The sequence below is a fragment of the Microtus oregoni genome, unplaced genomic scaffold (assembly GCF_018167655.1).
Source record: "Microtus oregoni isolate MIOR12 unplaced genomic scaffold, Mior012 000013F_ref0000133, whole genome shotgun sequence".
NCBI lineage: Eukaryota > Metazoa > Chordata > Mammalia > Rodentia > Cricetidae > Microtus > Microtus oregoni.
In genome coordinates this window covers 7101556-7115630 of record NW_024543072.1, presented here as the reverse complement: position 1 = coordinate 7115630, position 14075 = coordinate 7101556, and the positions used below count along the sequence as shown (strand labels likewise).

Sequence of the window (14075 nt, the reverse complement as noted above, 5' to 3'; positions counted from 1 at the left end):
GTGTGCTGTAAGGAAGGCGCAGTCACAGGGAGGAGATAGCATTCGCTCAAAGTCATTCAAACCTGGGCACACTTGAAACCATACCTATTATTTTAAACTTTAAAAAAAACCTGTGGATTAAGCTTCGCTAACTGAATTTCACTGGCCTTATAAACCTGCTGGCTTGCTCCTGCCTCCCAGCAACAAAAACTGTATAAAAAATGCAGAGTGCTTTTGCTCAAGCGCAGACCATCAGCGGGGGCCCTGGAATTTTCCTTTGTGCTGCTAAGTGAAAATCTATCTCATCGGGGGCGGAGAGCTGAGGTAAGTCTGATAATTAAAGAGAGAATATACTATTTTTTTGCTCAAAAATCCGAGCTCATAGAGATATTTTTCTTCTCTGTTTCTAGATAATGGAATAGAAACTCCAAGAAAATGAAGTGATCTCCTTCTGATAAAGATGATAAGCTCAGAGATGAGAGTCAGTAGAGGTGTGTACCCTAGTAAAAACCGCGTTCTTTCATTTGGTTTTGCCATTGTCATGAGACAAGGTCTTACTAAGTAGTCCAGTGTGGCCTTGAACTAACACACAACTTCTAACTGCTGCACCTAAGCGTTAGTGAGCGTCCCCACTTGTGACATCCTGCTCTGTTTAACTTGGAAGGAAACTGGAGGTGCTGCTTATGAACAGGCTTATTTATATTCTTGAGGAAAAACCGGAAATAACTACAAAATCCCATTTATTTGATTTGAGTAAAGTAAATATTGACACCAGGCCTTACATTTGATAGCATTAGCCTGGCAAGGGAGTCACATTTTAACAATAATCATATTAAAAGAAGAAAAGGTACAACAGTAAATTAATTAAAACTCGGGAGGAAACTGCTCTTGTTTCTTTTAAACCCTGACAAACATCTAACATATGTTTAACACAAGTCACGTCAAGCAAAGGTTAGGGACACCTGAATGGCAGAGCCAGCACTAAGACTCCAATTACATACAACTCAAACATGCATAGGGAGATTAAAGTTATTTTATTAAATCATGCACATCACGTGTGTTAGTGCAAATAGTTTAATCTGTACTCCAGAAATTCTATTGTACGTTTTATCTTTACAAAATAGATTTCAAACAATTATTTACTTTAAAAAAGGTAATTTTGAAGTTATGCATTTCAGAACAGTATTTGCAATAACTATATACAAGAGGTACTGGGTACCACTGGCGTATGAGCATTCTGTGGTGGAGTGGCTTCCTGCAACAGAGAATGGTAACATGAACTATATGACAGTATTTTCTACAAGTCATTTGTGGCTAATTCCTCCATAAATCTAGTGATTCTCCCAGCAACGACCCCAAAGAGCTTTAAATACAACTTTGAAAGTAAAAACAATAACCGCAAAACATCATGAGGCAAATTATATCCTAGCCAGATATCTCAGTATCTGGCTAGATCTGGGTATTCTCATAGAACATTCCAGCCAATTCACCAACTTTCCCTCCCAGTCTGACTGAAGAAAACTGAACTATGTGATGCTTTAGGATACTGACATCACTATGGTGCTGCACAAAACCATAGCTGAACTTTAACCTCTGTGTTTTAAATGGATAATGTCAAGCAGTGCTTAGGTGTGTCACTGTGCAAGAAACACTACCAATCTTGGGAATAGTGCTACTAATTAACAGGCTGTCCCGATGAACAATAAAAAGAAATAACCATTTGTATATCCAAGCAAGAAATCTTGGTAGGTAACATCAGTTCACCTTGAATGTGAATTAGCGCCACATCATAACCAAATTAAATCAACAAAAGCTTATCTAAACAGATATAATTCTTCCTTCAATTAAACATGCATGGAGGAACAGATGACAGAAAAAAAATCATGCTTTCTAAACTGCTGTATTATGAGAAGGTAACTTGGTGTTTAAAGAAAACATTTCTTAAATACATGAGGTTTAGTAAGTTACACTCCAATTTACTCAACAGTTTGGTTGATTGCACTGAAATTATGCAACTGTGTTTTTGCTCCCAGAAATATTTCAGTTTGCTCAAGAAAATACAAACTCTCATGGAAAGTTTTCAAAGCTGATGTCCTTCACATCTTCAAGTCACATTAAGGCTGAACAAACATGTATGTATTTCCCAAGTTATCATTAGAACAGAGTATTTTCCAAATGTGTTTTTCCTTAAAAAAAAAAATCCACACAAATAATTGTCTAAGTCTTGTTCCCAATAGCTCAGTGGTTTTATAACAAGTAAAAATGGCATACATATGTAAAAAAAATATATATATATATGTGAGTGTGTATATATATTCAAACTGATAGGCACTGAGCACACAGGGCCTCTCTTCCCATGTATGTATTGGTTGTTCGGTTTGAGTAGTGATTGAATCAGAAAAATGAATTATGTGGCCATCAGAATTCAGAGTAAAATATTTATAAATTTATGGTATAAATAATTTGGTGAACTAAGAAACCTACTTTAGGCCACCATAATATTCAGACTCTCAACATACTAATTTAAAAATTACATGAAAAACCGAATAAATTCACAACTTTATATCCTCTCTATAGACAGATATATTTTCATATAAGTTAAAGCAATGACCCTATAGCTGTATTCTCGCACTTTGCTGTTTTAAGAGGTAAAAAAGAAGAAAATGGTTCTGCTTGTCCCAGCATGAGTGTGATGCCAGCTTCTAGAAGGAGGATGGTGTACAGACTCAAGACACTGTCACGGAGAAGCTCTGGCCAGACCCGGCACATACAGCACGATGGCTGTCACCGCAACCAGGGCCGCCAACATGGGCATCCAGGGCCAGGGTTTCTGTGTGGAGAGAAACCAAGAGTCAATATCGCGTTCTCCCCTCTCCTTTCATACTGTTTAACCCTGGATGAACTGAGTCCCACATACTTAAAAGACCACCGGAAAACTCTGCCCTTGCATGGTAAAGGCTACATGTAGAAAGAAAGGAAAACGAGGGAGAACCATACTAGCAGGGCATTGTTTGGAAGCCTGAACATCCCAGGAAAGTCCTGGACAATTTTCAACTTTGTTACAGTTGAAACTTTGTAGTTACACCTTAAATTCTAGAATGCGTCTGCAGCATTTACTGTGCACCTGCGGTATACTTCTGCCGAAAAGTCTGTTTTTATGAAAACCAGAGTTATAAGATGGGGTAGAAAGAAAATGATGCAGGCTTGATCCTGGAACTTGAAACCAAAGAAGACATGAATCAGCTGAGGTTCCAAGGACAGGGGCACTGAGGCCCTGCTGCAGGTTCTTCTGATAAGCATGCTTGATTACCAGTTAAAGGCGAGGCACAGATGGGCTTCCCAATCAGCTTTCAGAGGATTTATACAATCCATTTACTTTGGTTGCTACCTTTATTCCTACCGATATTCTGATAGTACTCTTGAAAACTACTCTTAACTTGCAGATCAGCTCAAAAAGGCTTGTCGTAGAGTTTACTTATATTATAGAAGTAAATTCTCACTGGTGTTGAAATTGTGAGCCAATGGTTCATTACACTAATCTCACTTTCTTTCATCTTCACAGCAAACAGGCAAAGGATTAAAGAAAACTCCACACCATGGAAGGGAAGAAAAGAAGGGTAATATAGCTGGCTGAAAATTTCAAAGATGCAAACTCTTCATTTCTCATTCAAATCTGATTGAACACATAACTGGGATATAGGTGGTGATACTGCAGAAATTCACTGCTTACTCCAGTTTGCTAGAGATAAAGACTCGGTTATAGGAAGCATTTCAACAACAGGTTAGCATGGGGTTATTTCATGGTTAGTACTACTACAAAAGAAACAAGACACAATGTTATGTGATTAGTTGATTTGTTCATTAGTATGACACAGATACATAGCAAACTAAATGAAGGGTTTGCGTCAGGTAACAAAATATCTTTGTGGTTTTGCCATGCACTCTACTACAAATATGGCACGAACGGGTGACAGGGACGAACAGACAAGACTCAACAGTAGTGCTTGTACCTTTCTCTACCACAACGGACCGAAACACCAAAACAGGAAAGCCAGGAATAGGCCGATGAATACGGCTGGGACAGGTTGTAATATGGAGGGCTGAAGAAGGGAAGGGATATTAAAATCATTTTATGCTATGTAAAAAATCAGATAAGATGATTTAGACCCCAGGGGGTGGTTGGAGAAGGAGAGGAAGACTGAAGTAACAGAAGTACACCACTCAGGTTTGCACCAATTTAAACATCTGAAAGACATCCAACACAATCCAGAATGACGGGCTATGATACCTATGCTAAGAAACTACGACTTTAATAGGAACGGTTGGAGGTAATAGTCAATGCACGTGTCCTAACGAAACATGACAGTCTCAGACAGAGCAGCGACAACAGTTTATCAAGCAATGCTCTGTTTGACAATATAGTCTTTTTGTTTCATATATGAAGCCCACTAATTGATAGATATGTTCCCATGGCAACGGACAGGGTATATTTTGTTCTTCCATTGAAATCCAATTTCCTTCCAACCAAAATTCTTTTCACTTTTGAGATGGTATTCTTTTAAAGCTGAAAAATACATGTTTTGTGATAATGTGAACTTGATGAGCAATAGGCATGGCATATGTCTGATAGACAGGCAGCCAAAGCTCACAACTTTCCTTTATCCTAAACATATCTGATTTTTTTTTAAGGGGAAAGGAATTACTTGGATATATAAGCCTATATAATGAAAAAGGTAAATTCATTCTGAAGGTGAATAGTTTTATACAACTATAAACAGTAACATCACGGGAAGGGTCATTCTGATCATGCAAGATGTCTTTGTAGGTTAATTTAGCAAGAAGTGGACTGAAACTCTATAGTCAGATATGAACTAACACAAAAGGAAAAGTATCAAATCATTACGATCTGAGTTTAGAAGACTTCTATATTCTGCGCATTAAGAAATAAACGCAATCCACTTCTGTTTAGCATAAACCCTTCGGATTCCAAAGGGCTCCTACCTAACCAGCAATTTTTTGTTGCCTAAAACTTGTAACTTTAGTAAGCAAAGGACAGTTGGACACAACTCATGAGCATTCTGTGAAAACTACATAACTGGATGGCCATGCAATGAAACTCGTCTGCACGTGTGCTGCAAGTCAGGCAGCACAGGAAGCATGTGGCTCACGTGCACTGCAGTGTCCAGCTGTGAGAGGTGGAGTGAGCCTCAGAGCACAGGCAACCACAGCCAACATCGTCAGTTAGGGCCCACAAAGGCAACGATCACCACAAACAACAGGACATTTATTTAGTGTAACTTCACCTTAAAGACCTTTCTTCCCAGGGAGAAACAAGTGTTATCAAACTAATCTGACAGCTGAATGCTCTTCCCACCTCTGTGCCCACCAGCCCCCACCTCTCTCTCAAACACACACTAGAGAGTTCTACATCGATTTATCAATTACTGATAGATAGATGCCAAATAAACAGAAAGCTTTTAGGAATGGACATTACTAGTAGAAAAATGAAAATTGTTCTAAAGCTCCGCTTTCTGAGACAACCTAAGGCTAAGGCCCAGTGTGTACCACGTCTCCTAGATGGCTCTGGGTGGACAGAAACAAGTCAGGTGATCCTCAGTGACAAATTCAGACCCGTCTGGGTAAACCAGATGGGTTTTCTAAGTTGTTTCACTGATACTTGTTTTCCACCAAGCAGGAACCAAGCTTTTCTGGGGGTGTAAGTTAAAGGGGTTCGTACTTAAAAAGAAAGAAATCCCGTGACACAACAGTTCTATCACAGAGATCCATAAGGAGAAGCTGACTTCTTCTGTACCCAGATCACAGTGAAGGCTTCTGACAGACACGGTCAGCCCCCGACACTCCTCCCGACGGAAGCCGAGCTGGTGGCAAACACTTACGTTATTTCCTTTCTCTCGCAGCAGCTTCAGGTTGTCTTTACACTGTTTGAGTTCATCTGTGATTGATTGCTTTTCCTGCTCAGTCATTTCAAACTTCAACTTCAGATCTGAGAGGACAGTCTGTGTCTTTTCATACTAAAGGTAAAGAGAAAAAGAGTGTGCAGGCTTGACTTAAAATGGTGTACACCAGGCACTGTTTAATAACTCTGAACACCAAAGTCCAGCCCTTCTGTGTCAAGAAGGTAAGTCCCTGGTACTCACAGTACGAAATTTTTAATGCTGGCTTAACTCTATGTAATGACTTTCTTGCCCTGGTGTTAAAATCAAAGAATAAAACATACCGTGTTGCCACCTGCTTATAATATAAAAGGTCACTTCTTCCATCAAGTGAGAAGAGGGAAAGCTGAAAATTTTTTCTTTGAGCAGAAGACAAACAGGTAGATAGAAATCCTAATTAATGGCAGTGTTAGGACTAAGTGGATTTTCTGGTAATTAAAAGGAAGCCACATTTGCCGAGGTTTTTTTTTTCTTTTCTTTTTTTTTTTTTGAACCTAAAAACATTCCCGGAACAGCCCTGGGAAATACACTAGAAAATGAACCAAAGACTAAATTTCACAGGCTTTGTTTGTGACAGCTTTTTTCAGTTGATGTGAGGGTCTGTGAATTTCTCCCAGAAGATAAAAGGTTACTGGGAGGCTGCCAAGGAAAGTCAGTGATTCTAGGCTAACTTTTGCACCTTAGAGTGCAATCAGTTTTCAGTGATTGTAAATCAGTTCCCAACAGTGCTAATAAAGGATAAGTCAAAGGTGCTTTGTCAACCCAACGTTTCCTCTCCTTCCCTTTCCACCACTTTTACATCCAGATTGCCCCCTGCATCGTCTCTCCAATTCAGGAGGGCGAAGCAGCCGCACAGGAAAGCAGTGCAGTCACGGGACACTGCTGCTTACCTCAGGCACAGCAGTGCGTGGGGAGGACGCTGGCCCTGCAGGAAGACAGGGAGCCAAACACCAACCCTGTGTCAGGCTTGTCAGGGCAGAGGTAGATGTTCAATGTTTTATGTATGTGCTGGTTGGTTGGTTGGTTTCTTTGAGACAGAATCTATGCAGCCCCGCTGGCACCAACTCAAGACCTATCTCAGCTTCCTAAGTGTGCAGATTGCCAGTATTTGCCACACACTGGTTGAACTCTTGGATCATAGATATTCTCACTAAATTAAAATATATAGATGCTTTATAAAATCAAATATAAAGATAATGTACAATTCTTTTCTTTAACTTTTGAGAATTATTTTTCATGCTTTTTCTTTGGAGTTATTTATATTAAAATTACCATAGATAAAGCTTTAACAAGCAGAACAAAGGTCACCTTCTGCAGTCTTAGGTTTTTTTACACCTTGCTTGGATATCACTTCTGTTCCCTCTTGCTTTTTAACTTTGAAGTAACCAGTGAGCTTGGTCTTAAGAGAGAAATACAACATATTACCAACACCTGTGACTCTTCTTCACAAAAAAATAATCATATGTAGGGCTGCTCAGATTACAATAGTTTAACAACCTCTTATAGCACTGAAGACACATGATCAGTATTTTTGAGTACAGTAAGCATGATTCCAAGAGAGAAAGGAGAGCAAAGCGAAATGTTGAAAAGAAGTAAGTATACATTACTAAAAAATAATAATGTATTTGTAGTATATTATAGAGATAAAAACCTCATTAAAATCCTTTTACTTACAGATTAGTAGCCAATATGTTGACAGAAGGACAAACAGAGCAATTTCACATTACAAAGAAATATGATGACTATACATCATTTCACAATGAAAAACAATGAACAAGAAAATAGGAAAGAACATACTAACAAGCTCAGACTATTTTCAAATATGCTGCATTTAATGCAATCCAAAGACTAGCAACACTTGAGATGCTGTGACAACATGCCACTGCCATTTGTGAAACAGTTAAAGCATTTGGCATTGATTATTCAGTAACTGAGAGCAGGCAAACAAATAATGCAACAAATGGCTAATGTATTCATAGTAACATACAACAGAATAATCTTCCCACCACAAATTCTTCCCAAATATTGAAAGAACTATGGCACATGGACTGGAAGGGCACAACGTGCTTACAGTATTAAATATTAGGATATTTACTTTGGCACAAAATTTGTGTTTCAACCAAATGAGGATGCTTCTAAAATACACATCCTTAACCAGGTAAAGCAGAACATTTCAAAATCAGTGTGTCTACATGAGTATAAAACTTTTGCAGCTTTATTCCTTCAGAAACAAGCACAGAGACAGAAGAACAATCATTTCCAAACTCAGAATGCTCCAGGGGAAGTGCAGAGAGAAACTCACATTTTATTTCCTAAAAACAACTTTTAAAAAATTCATTTTAAAAGACAAGACTTATCTTTCACTTCCTTCTATCTCATGAAGAATCTTGCCTGTCAGCAAGCCTCCAGCTGGAGCTTCCTGATGAGCAGACAGGCTTTATTAACCTGAGCTGGTCAGGCGTCAGTGCAGGAAGGCCAGCAGGAGCGAACACAACTTTTACTGCCCCGTGGTCAGCTTTACTTATCCTGTTCAGAACGACCTGGGGTAGGTCCCTTCCAAAGTCAATCTTTTACCATCATTAACACGATTATTCCACAATTAATGGAATTGAGGTATAAACAAAATCACATGAAAACTTAAGTGTGTATATTTGTGAAGACCAAGAGAAAGTAGGGGGTGGGATATACAGTGCCACAGAACAGGCATTTGGCTGTCTGTATATAGGTGAATTTTAAGTCATTTTTTTCTTCTTGTTTGTTTTCTGACATGGATCTGATGCAGCTTAAGCTATTCTCAAACGCACTACGCAGCTGAGGCTGACCTTGAACTCCTGATTTTCCTGCTCTACCTCCCAAGTGCTGGGACTGTAGGTGTCCATCACCTTGCCCATCTGTATATATACTTGTGTAACCAACAAAGCCTTGAACTCATCGCTATCCCTTGCCTCAGCCCCCAGGCGCTGGAATGACAAGCACGAGTCACCGTCTTAGCCACTTTCCCAGGAGCATATAGCTCCAGCTACGATGCTGTCCTAGATTGCAATTTGCCTTCCAAAAGAATGCTTCATTTATTATTGCACACTCTTTGATGCTTAAATAGACCAAGCGATCTGCTACAAAGGGTCTCTCATGTCAACAGAGAAAAGTTAAAAACTAGCTTTTATGTCTGTATGTGTGAGAGCAAACACTAGATCAATCCTGTCGATAGGGATCGTGACGCACAGCTAGTAATTACCAGGCTGGGTGGGATGCTCCAAGTGTCAACTGCCAGGTAATGTGCTTTCTGCTTTTCTTTATTTCTAAGTAGCATGGATATCTGATTTGCCTTTGGCTTTAAGTCCAACCATAATTGGGCTGAGCATGTCTTTTCGCTTTACCTCTTTCTGAACATCCTTTGCTTGGTTTTCAGCCTTACTGAGAAGAGTTTTTAAGTCAGCTGAGTCACGAAGATGTTGCTCTTTCAAGGATCCCACTTGGTTCTCGAGCTCTTTCCTGGTCATCTGCAGGATGCTGAGGTCACTCGTGAGCTCCAGACTCTGCTTCTGAGAACTGCAACATAAACACGGACAGTCATTCACAGCGGACACTGGACACAGAGAAAGCCCAGGATCGCAGCATTTCACTAGGTGGGAGGGAGTGTATTTCACAGCAGAAAAAAATGGTACAAAAAAAGTAAGACAATTTCAGTAAAGAAAAGGCATTAAGACACTTAAAAAAAAATCCCTTGAAGTTTAAAGCTGTATCCTTTCAAATATACATAAAAGTAGAAATTTTATAAATAGAAGAAATGACTAATTATACTTTGGGAGTTTTCTTTGTTTTTGCTTCATTTTCTCGCTTTGAGACAGGGTCATACTATTTAGCTTTGGCTGGCCTGGACCTTCCTTTGTAGACCAGGTGGGTCTTGAACTCGAAGAGATCTGCCTGCCTTTGACTCCCAAATGCTGGGATTAAGGATATGGCACCTCCATGTCTGGTACTAATTACATACTTTATACTAAAGTTATACCAAATTATCTTTACAAATTGTATTATAAATGCATATTTCAACTATGTTACAAGAGTAAATACTCAAAAATAGAATGGGGCCAGAAACCTGAAGCTTAGGCATCATTGCTAACTCACACAAACCTGTTCAAATGAAAAGTGCCACCACATGAGGAGACTGAAAGGGGAACCTGAATTGTGGACTATGGACCTGGTCACTTAGCTGGGACCCCTTATTCTCTGAAGAAACATTTCCTGAGCTCTCAGATGTGCACAAGCAGCAAATATCAAGGGGGCGGGGATGTCTCTGTGTCTACTGTGTCAAACATCCACCTCCGTACTGCCTGTTTTATGTCATCGTGACACAGTCTAGACTCATCTGGGAAGAGGGAGCCTTAGTTGAGGAATGGCCCCCCCAGACTGGCTTGTGTATACACTTGTGGGGTGTTTTCTTGATTGATGATTGATGTGGGAGGGCTCAGTCCACGTGAGTGGTGCCACCCCTGAGCAAGTGGTCCTGGATTGTACAAGAAAAAGCCAATAAGCATTGATCCTCCTTGGCCTATTCTTCAGTTCCTGCCTCCAGGTTCCTACTCTGACTTCCTTCAGAGATGGTCTGTGACCTGAGAGTTACAAGGCCCTTTCCTCTCCAAGGTGTTTTGGGCATGGTGTTTTATCACAGCAACAGAAACCCTAACTAAGACAACATCTGAAGCTATTTTCTAGCTTTAATTACATGATTATTTTTATAAGTTGCTATTAAAAATAATGTACACATGAGGAAAGTAACTTGATATGAATGAACATCAATGCCTTTTTCAGAAACTGGGTAGAGCATGGGGTTAACATGACCAAGACCCTGGGTTCAATCTTCAGTATGAAAAATAGTAATAATCCCTTGTTTTCAATTCTTTGAGAACAGTGAGGAAAAAAAAAGATTTGTCTGGCTTAGAGAAAAGTTAGCTCCCACAAGCAGTAAATAATAAGAGTTTAGGGTCGGAGAGATGACACTAGTTGCTCTTCCAGAGGCCCCGTGTCTGAGCCTCTGCATCCACACTGCAGTTCACAACCATCTGTAACTACAGTTCCAGGGGCTACGTTGTCCTCTTTTGGCTTCTTCAGGCAATGCATGCACATGGTATACATGAACACAGGCAAAAACACCCACACACAAAAAACATCTTTTTAAAAGTCAGATTTTCAAAGTTATATCTTTCAGAACGGAACTTAATCACATCCAATACTACAAACAAAGAATTACAGAGCATTTATTTCACTCTGTTAATACAATGGGCGGATTTTGTTTTGTTTTTTTTTTTTGGGGGGCCAGGGTTTCTCTGTGGTTTTGGAGCCTGTCCTGGAACTCTCTCGGCAGACCAGGCTGGCCTTGAACTCACAGAGATCTGCCTACCCCTGCTTCTGGGTGCTGGGATTAAAGGTGTGCCACCACCACCTGGCAAGGGGAAGATTCTTAAGGACGGTCTGATAGTGAAAGAGAAGCTTAGCAAATAAGTTTAGAGTATCCGGGCAGAAATGTTCAGGAAATAGAACTAGTATATCTTATGTATTTTATGTGAGTGTAACAGATGACTAAAATAATGATATGTATTGATACAGTGTACCTTTCTAGAACCCATTGTTTTGTTTTTGTTGGTTTGTGAGATGGGTGTCTCACAAGGGATTCTCCCTGCCTTAGCATCCCACACAGTTGGTTCTCCAGGCAAGCAGCAAATACCCAACTGGAGTCTAACATTTGAAGTCATAGGCTTCTAGTCACATGCAATCTGTAAATGTTATTTTTAACATTTAAACAACATTAACATAATTTAAAAAGAATAGTTCTTTAACAGTCTGCTAGATTTCAGTTAATCACATCTCAAAAACGAGAGATTAGAAGATTCAGAATCTTTAAAATATCAATACTTAAAAAACAAGAACTATTAAGTAACACAAACTAGACTGGGTGTGGTGACACACAACTAAAATCCTAGGACTGAGGAAGCTAAAACTGGCTCTCAAATTCAAGCCCAACCTGGGTTACCTAAGGAAATTCTGTCTCAAAACAAACAAACAAACAAACAAACAATAAAAATACCAAATTAAATAAATTCACCTAAAAAACTAATACGTTGTAAACGTAAAGAACTTGAATATTTGCATGATTGATTTACAGGGAGGCCGAGGCAGGAGGACTGCGCTGGATGGTCTGGCCACACAGCCTCGGCCATACTGAAAAGTCCCAGGCCAGTAGAGACTACAATATAAAAGAAACAAAACAACAACAACAACAACAAAAACCAAGCTGGGTGCAGTAGTCAATGCCTATAGTCATAACACTTGGTAGACTAAAACCAAAGTTAGGAGTTTAGGGCTAACCTTGATTACATAGCAGGTTCAGCGTTAGCTTGGGCTACATGAGAGCCTATTTCAAAGTACTAACAAATAAACAAAACCATCTTCTTTACATGTGTTGCCACACAGGTATTCAATACATACACATGTAAGCATATGTGTACATACGGTGGGCCTTTATTTTGTTCTTTTCCTATTTTAGGCATTGCTTTGACTAACTTTCATGTTACAAGTAAACATTTGTTTTATTAATTATCACCACATATTCAAAATGAAATACGTAAAATACATGAAAGAACTGAGCAAAATAATGGCATTAGAAAGGAAAATTCAGCTGTTGAAGAGATGGCTCAGTGGTTAAGAGCGCTTGCTGGTGTTCCAGAGGACCCACGTTTGGGTCCCAGCCCCTCATGACAGTTCTCAGCCACTCCAGATCCAGGAAGTGACTATAGTGCTAGACTCCAGTACTACATACACGCGCAGGTACACTTACTTATATACAGGCAAAACACATACATACATAAAATAAAAGTATATAAAATCTTAAAAAGAGGGAAGATCAAAGTGCTTTACGGATCCTTAAGCTGAGGTTTTGCAGCATTACAATGAGGTGCTGTAGAGAACAAACCGGCAGATCTAGTTCCTACGGGCATTTCCTTACTGATGTGGGAGGGGTGAGGAGTAGAGATAAGGCTACAAAGTGTGGAGCTCAAAAGGACACTGAACGGTCCTCTGGCCCGTCTCCCACGTAGTGCTGGGATCACGGGGTGTGCCACCATATAGATTAGTCCTCTGTGTGTGTGTGTGTCCTATGTATATGTATCAAGATATGTGTTGTATGTATGTTTGTACATGTATATGAACAGTGTATGCATCTATTCCTGCATAAGGGCAGATCAAAATCAGTGTCAGACATCTTCTAGAGACAAGGTCTTATTGAACCTGAAGCTTTCTTTTTCGGCTAGACAGGCTCAGCAAGCTATGGGTTCAATGTTATTCTCTTGAAATCTCTCTATCATCTCCCTCCCTTAAGCTAGGAATAGAACCCATGGCCTCAAGTCCTCTAGAAGTCTGCTACATTCCAAGTCACAGCCTGTGTAGATTAGAAGCTAAATTTATCCCTCTTGAGATAAATTCTTTGTTTGTTATAGATCACTGCTCTCACTAAAGATCAGTGGAGTGAAAGAACAGCCATTTTATATGTGAAATGTACTGTCATTTTGTTAACTGGGAAACTTCTGGTTTGGATCTGTGCTTGTGAGGAATGGTACAGTAGGGCCTCTAACTGGATCTGAATTCGAGGGTATTCTGAAAGGAGCTTGCTTACAGGAAACGGTGGTAAAATGGAATGAAACGATGTAATACTTACTATGTTTAATTTGTCAAATAACCAGTTTGGCTGAACATTTGACTCCAAAATATCTAAGTATCAAAATTTAATTTTCATAAAAATTAAAAACAAATATTTTTAAGTTAAAGGGAAATTCTTACATACTTGTGCAATTCTTTTTCTTGCCGCTGCAGTTCTGATGACAACAAAACATTTTCCTTTTTTAGAGAATGGCATTCAGTTTCCAGTACATTCCATTCCTTTTTCAACTTCTCTAGTTCACCTAAAAGAGCCACAAAACGTATTTGTTAATATAGAAACCAAAAAACACTGTATTCAAAGGAGACAGAGTAACACTTCAGAGAACACATTTCCCCTCTTAAGAGCAGGTGGGTTTTTACAGGGCAATCTTTGATCCCTGTCACTTTGCTTCTATAGCTCAAAGAGATGCCGTCACCTTAAAAAACAGTGTT

General features: G+C 39.4%; 1 protein-coding gene across 18 annotated transcripts in view; it reads right to left on the bottom strand.

Moving 5' to 3' along the window:
• Positions 1-994: 994 nt before the first annotated feature.
• Positions 995-14075, bottom strand: part of LOC121455309 (sarcolemma associated protein) — a 134022-nt gene continuing 120941 nt past the window's right edge. For 10 of the 18 annotated variants that reach the window (XM_041662969.1, XM_041662978.1, XM_041662973.1 and 7 more), the window contains 5 exons: positions 13768-13885; positions 9311-9482; positions 5877-6011; positions 3990-4079; positions 995-2809 (listed from right to left, as the gene is read on the bottom strand). In XM_041662969.1, the coding sequence (XP_041518903.1) occupies positions 3996-4079; positions 5877-6011; positions 9311-9482; positions 13768-13885 (509 nt within the window). In that variant the 3' untranslated portion in view covers positions 995-2809; positions 3990-3995. The remainder of the gene's footprint in view (positions 2810-3989; positions 4080-5876; positions 6012-9310; positions 9483-13767; positions 13886-14075) is intronic. The other 8 variants (XM_041662968.1, XM_041662977.1, XM_041662972.1 and 5 more) reach the window with 1 other exon arrangement.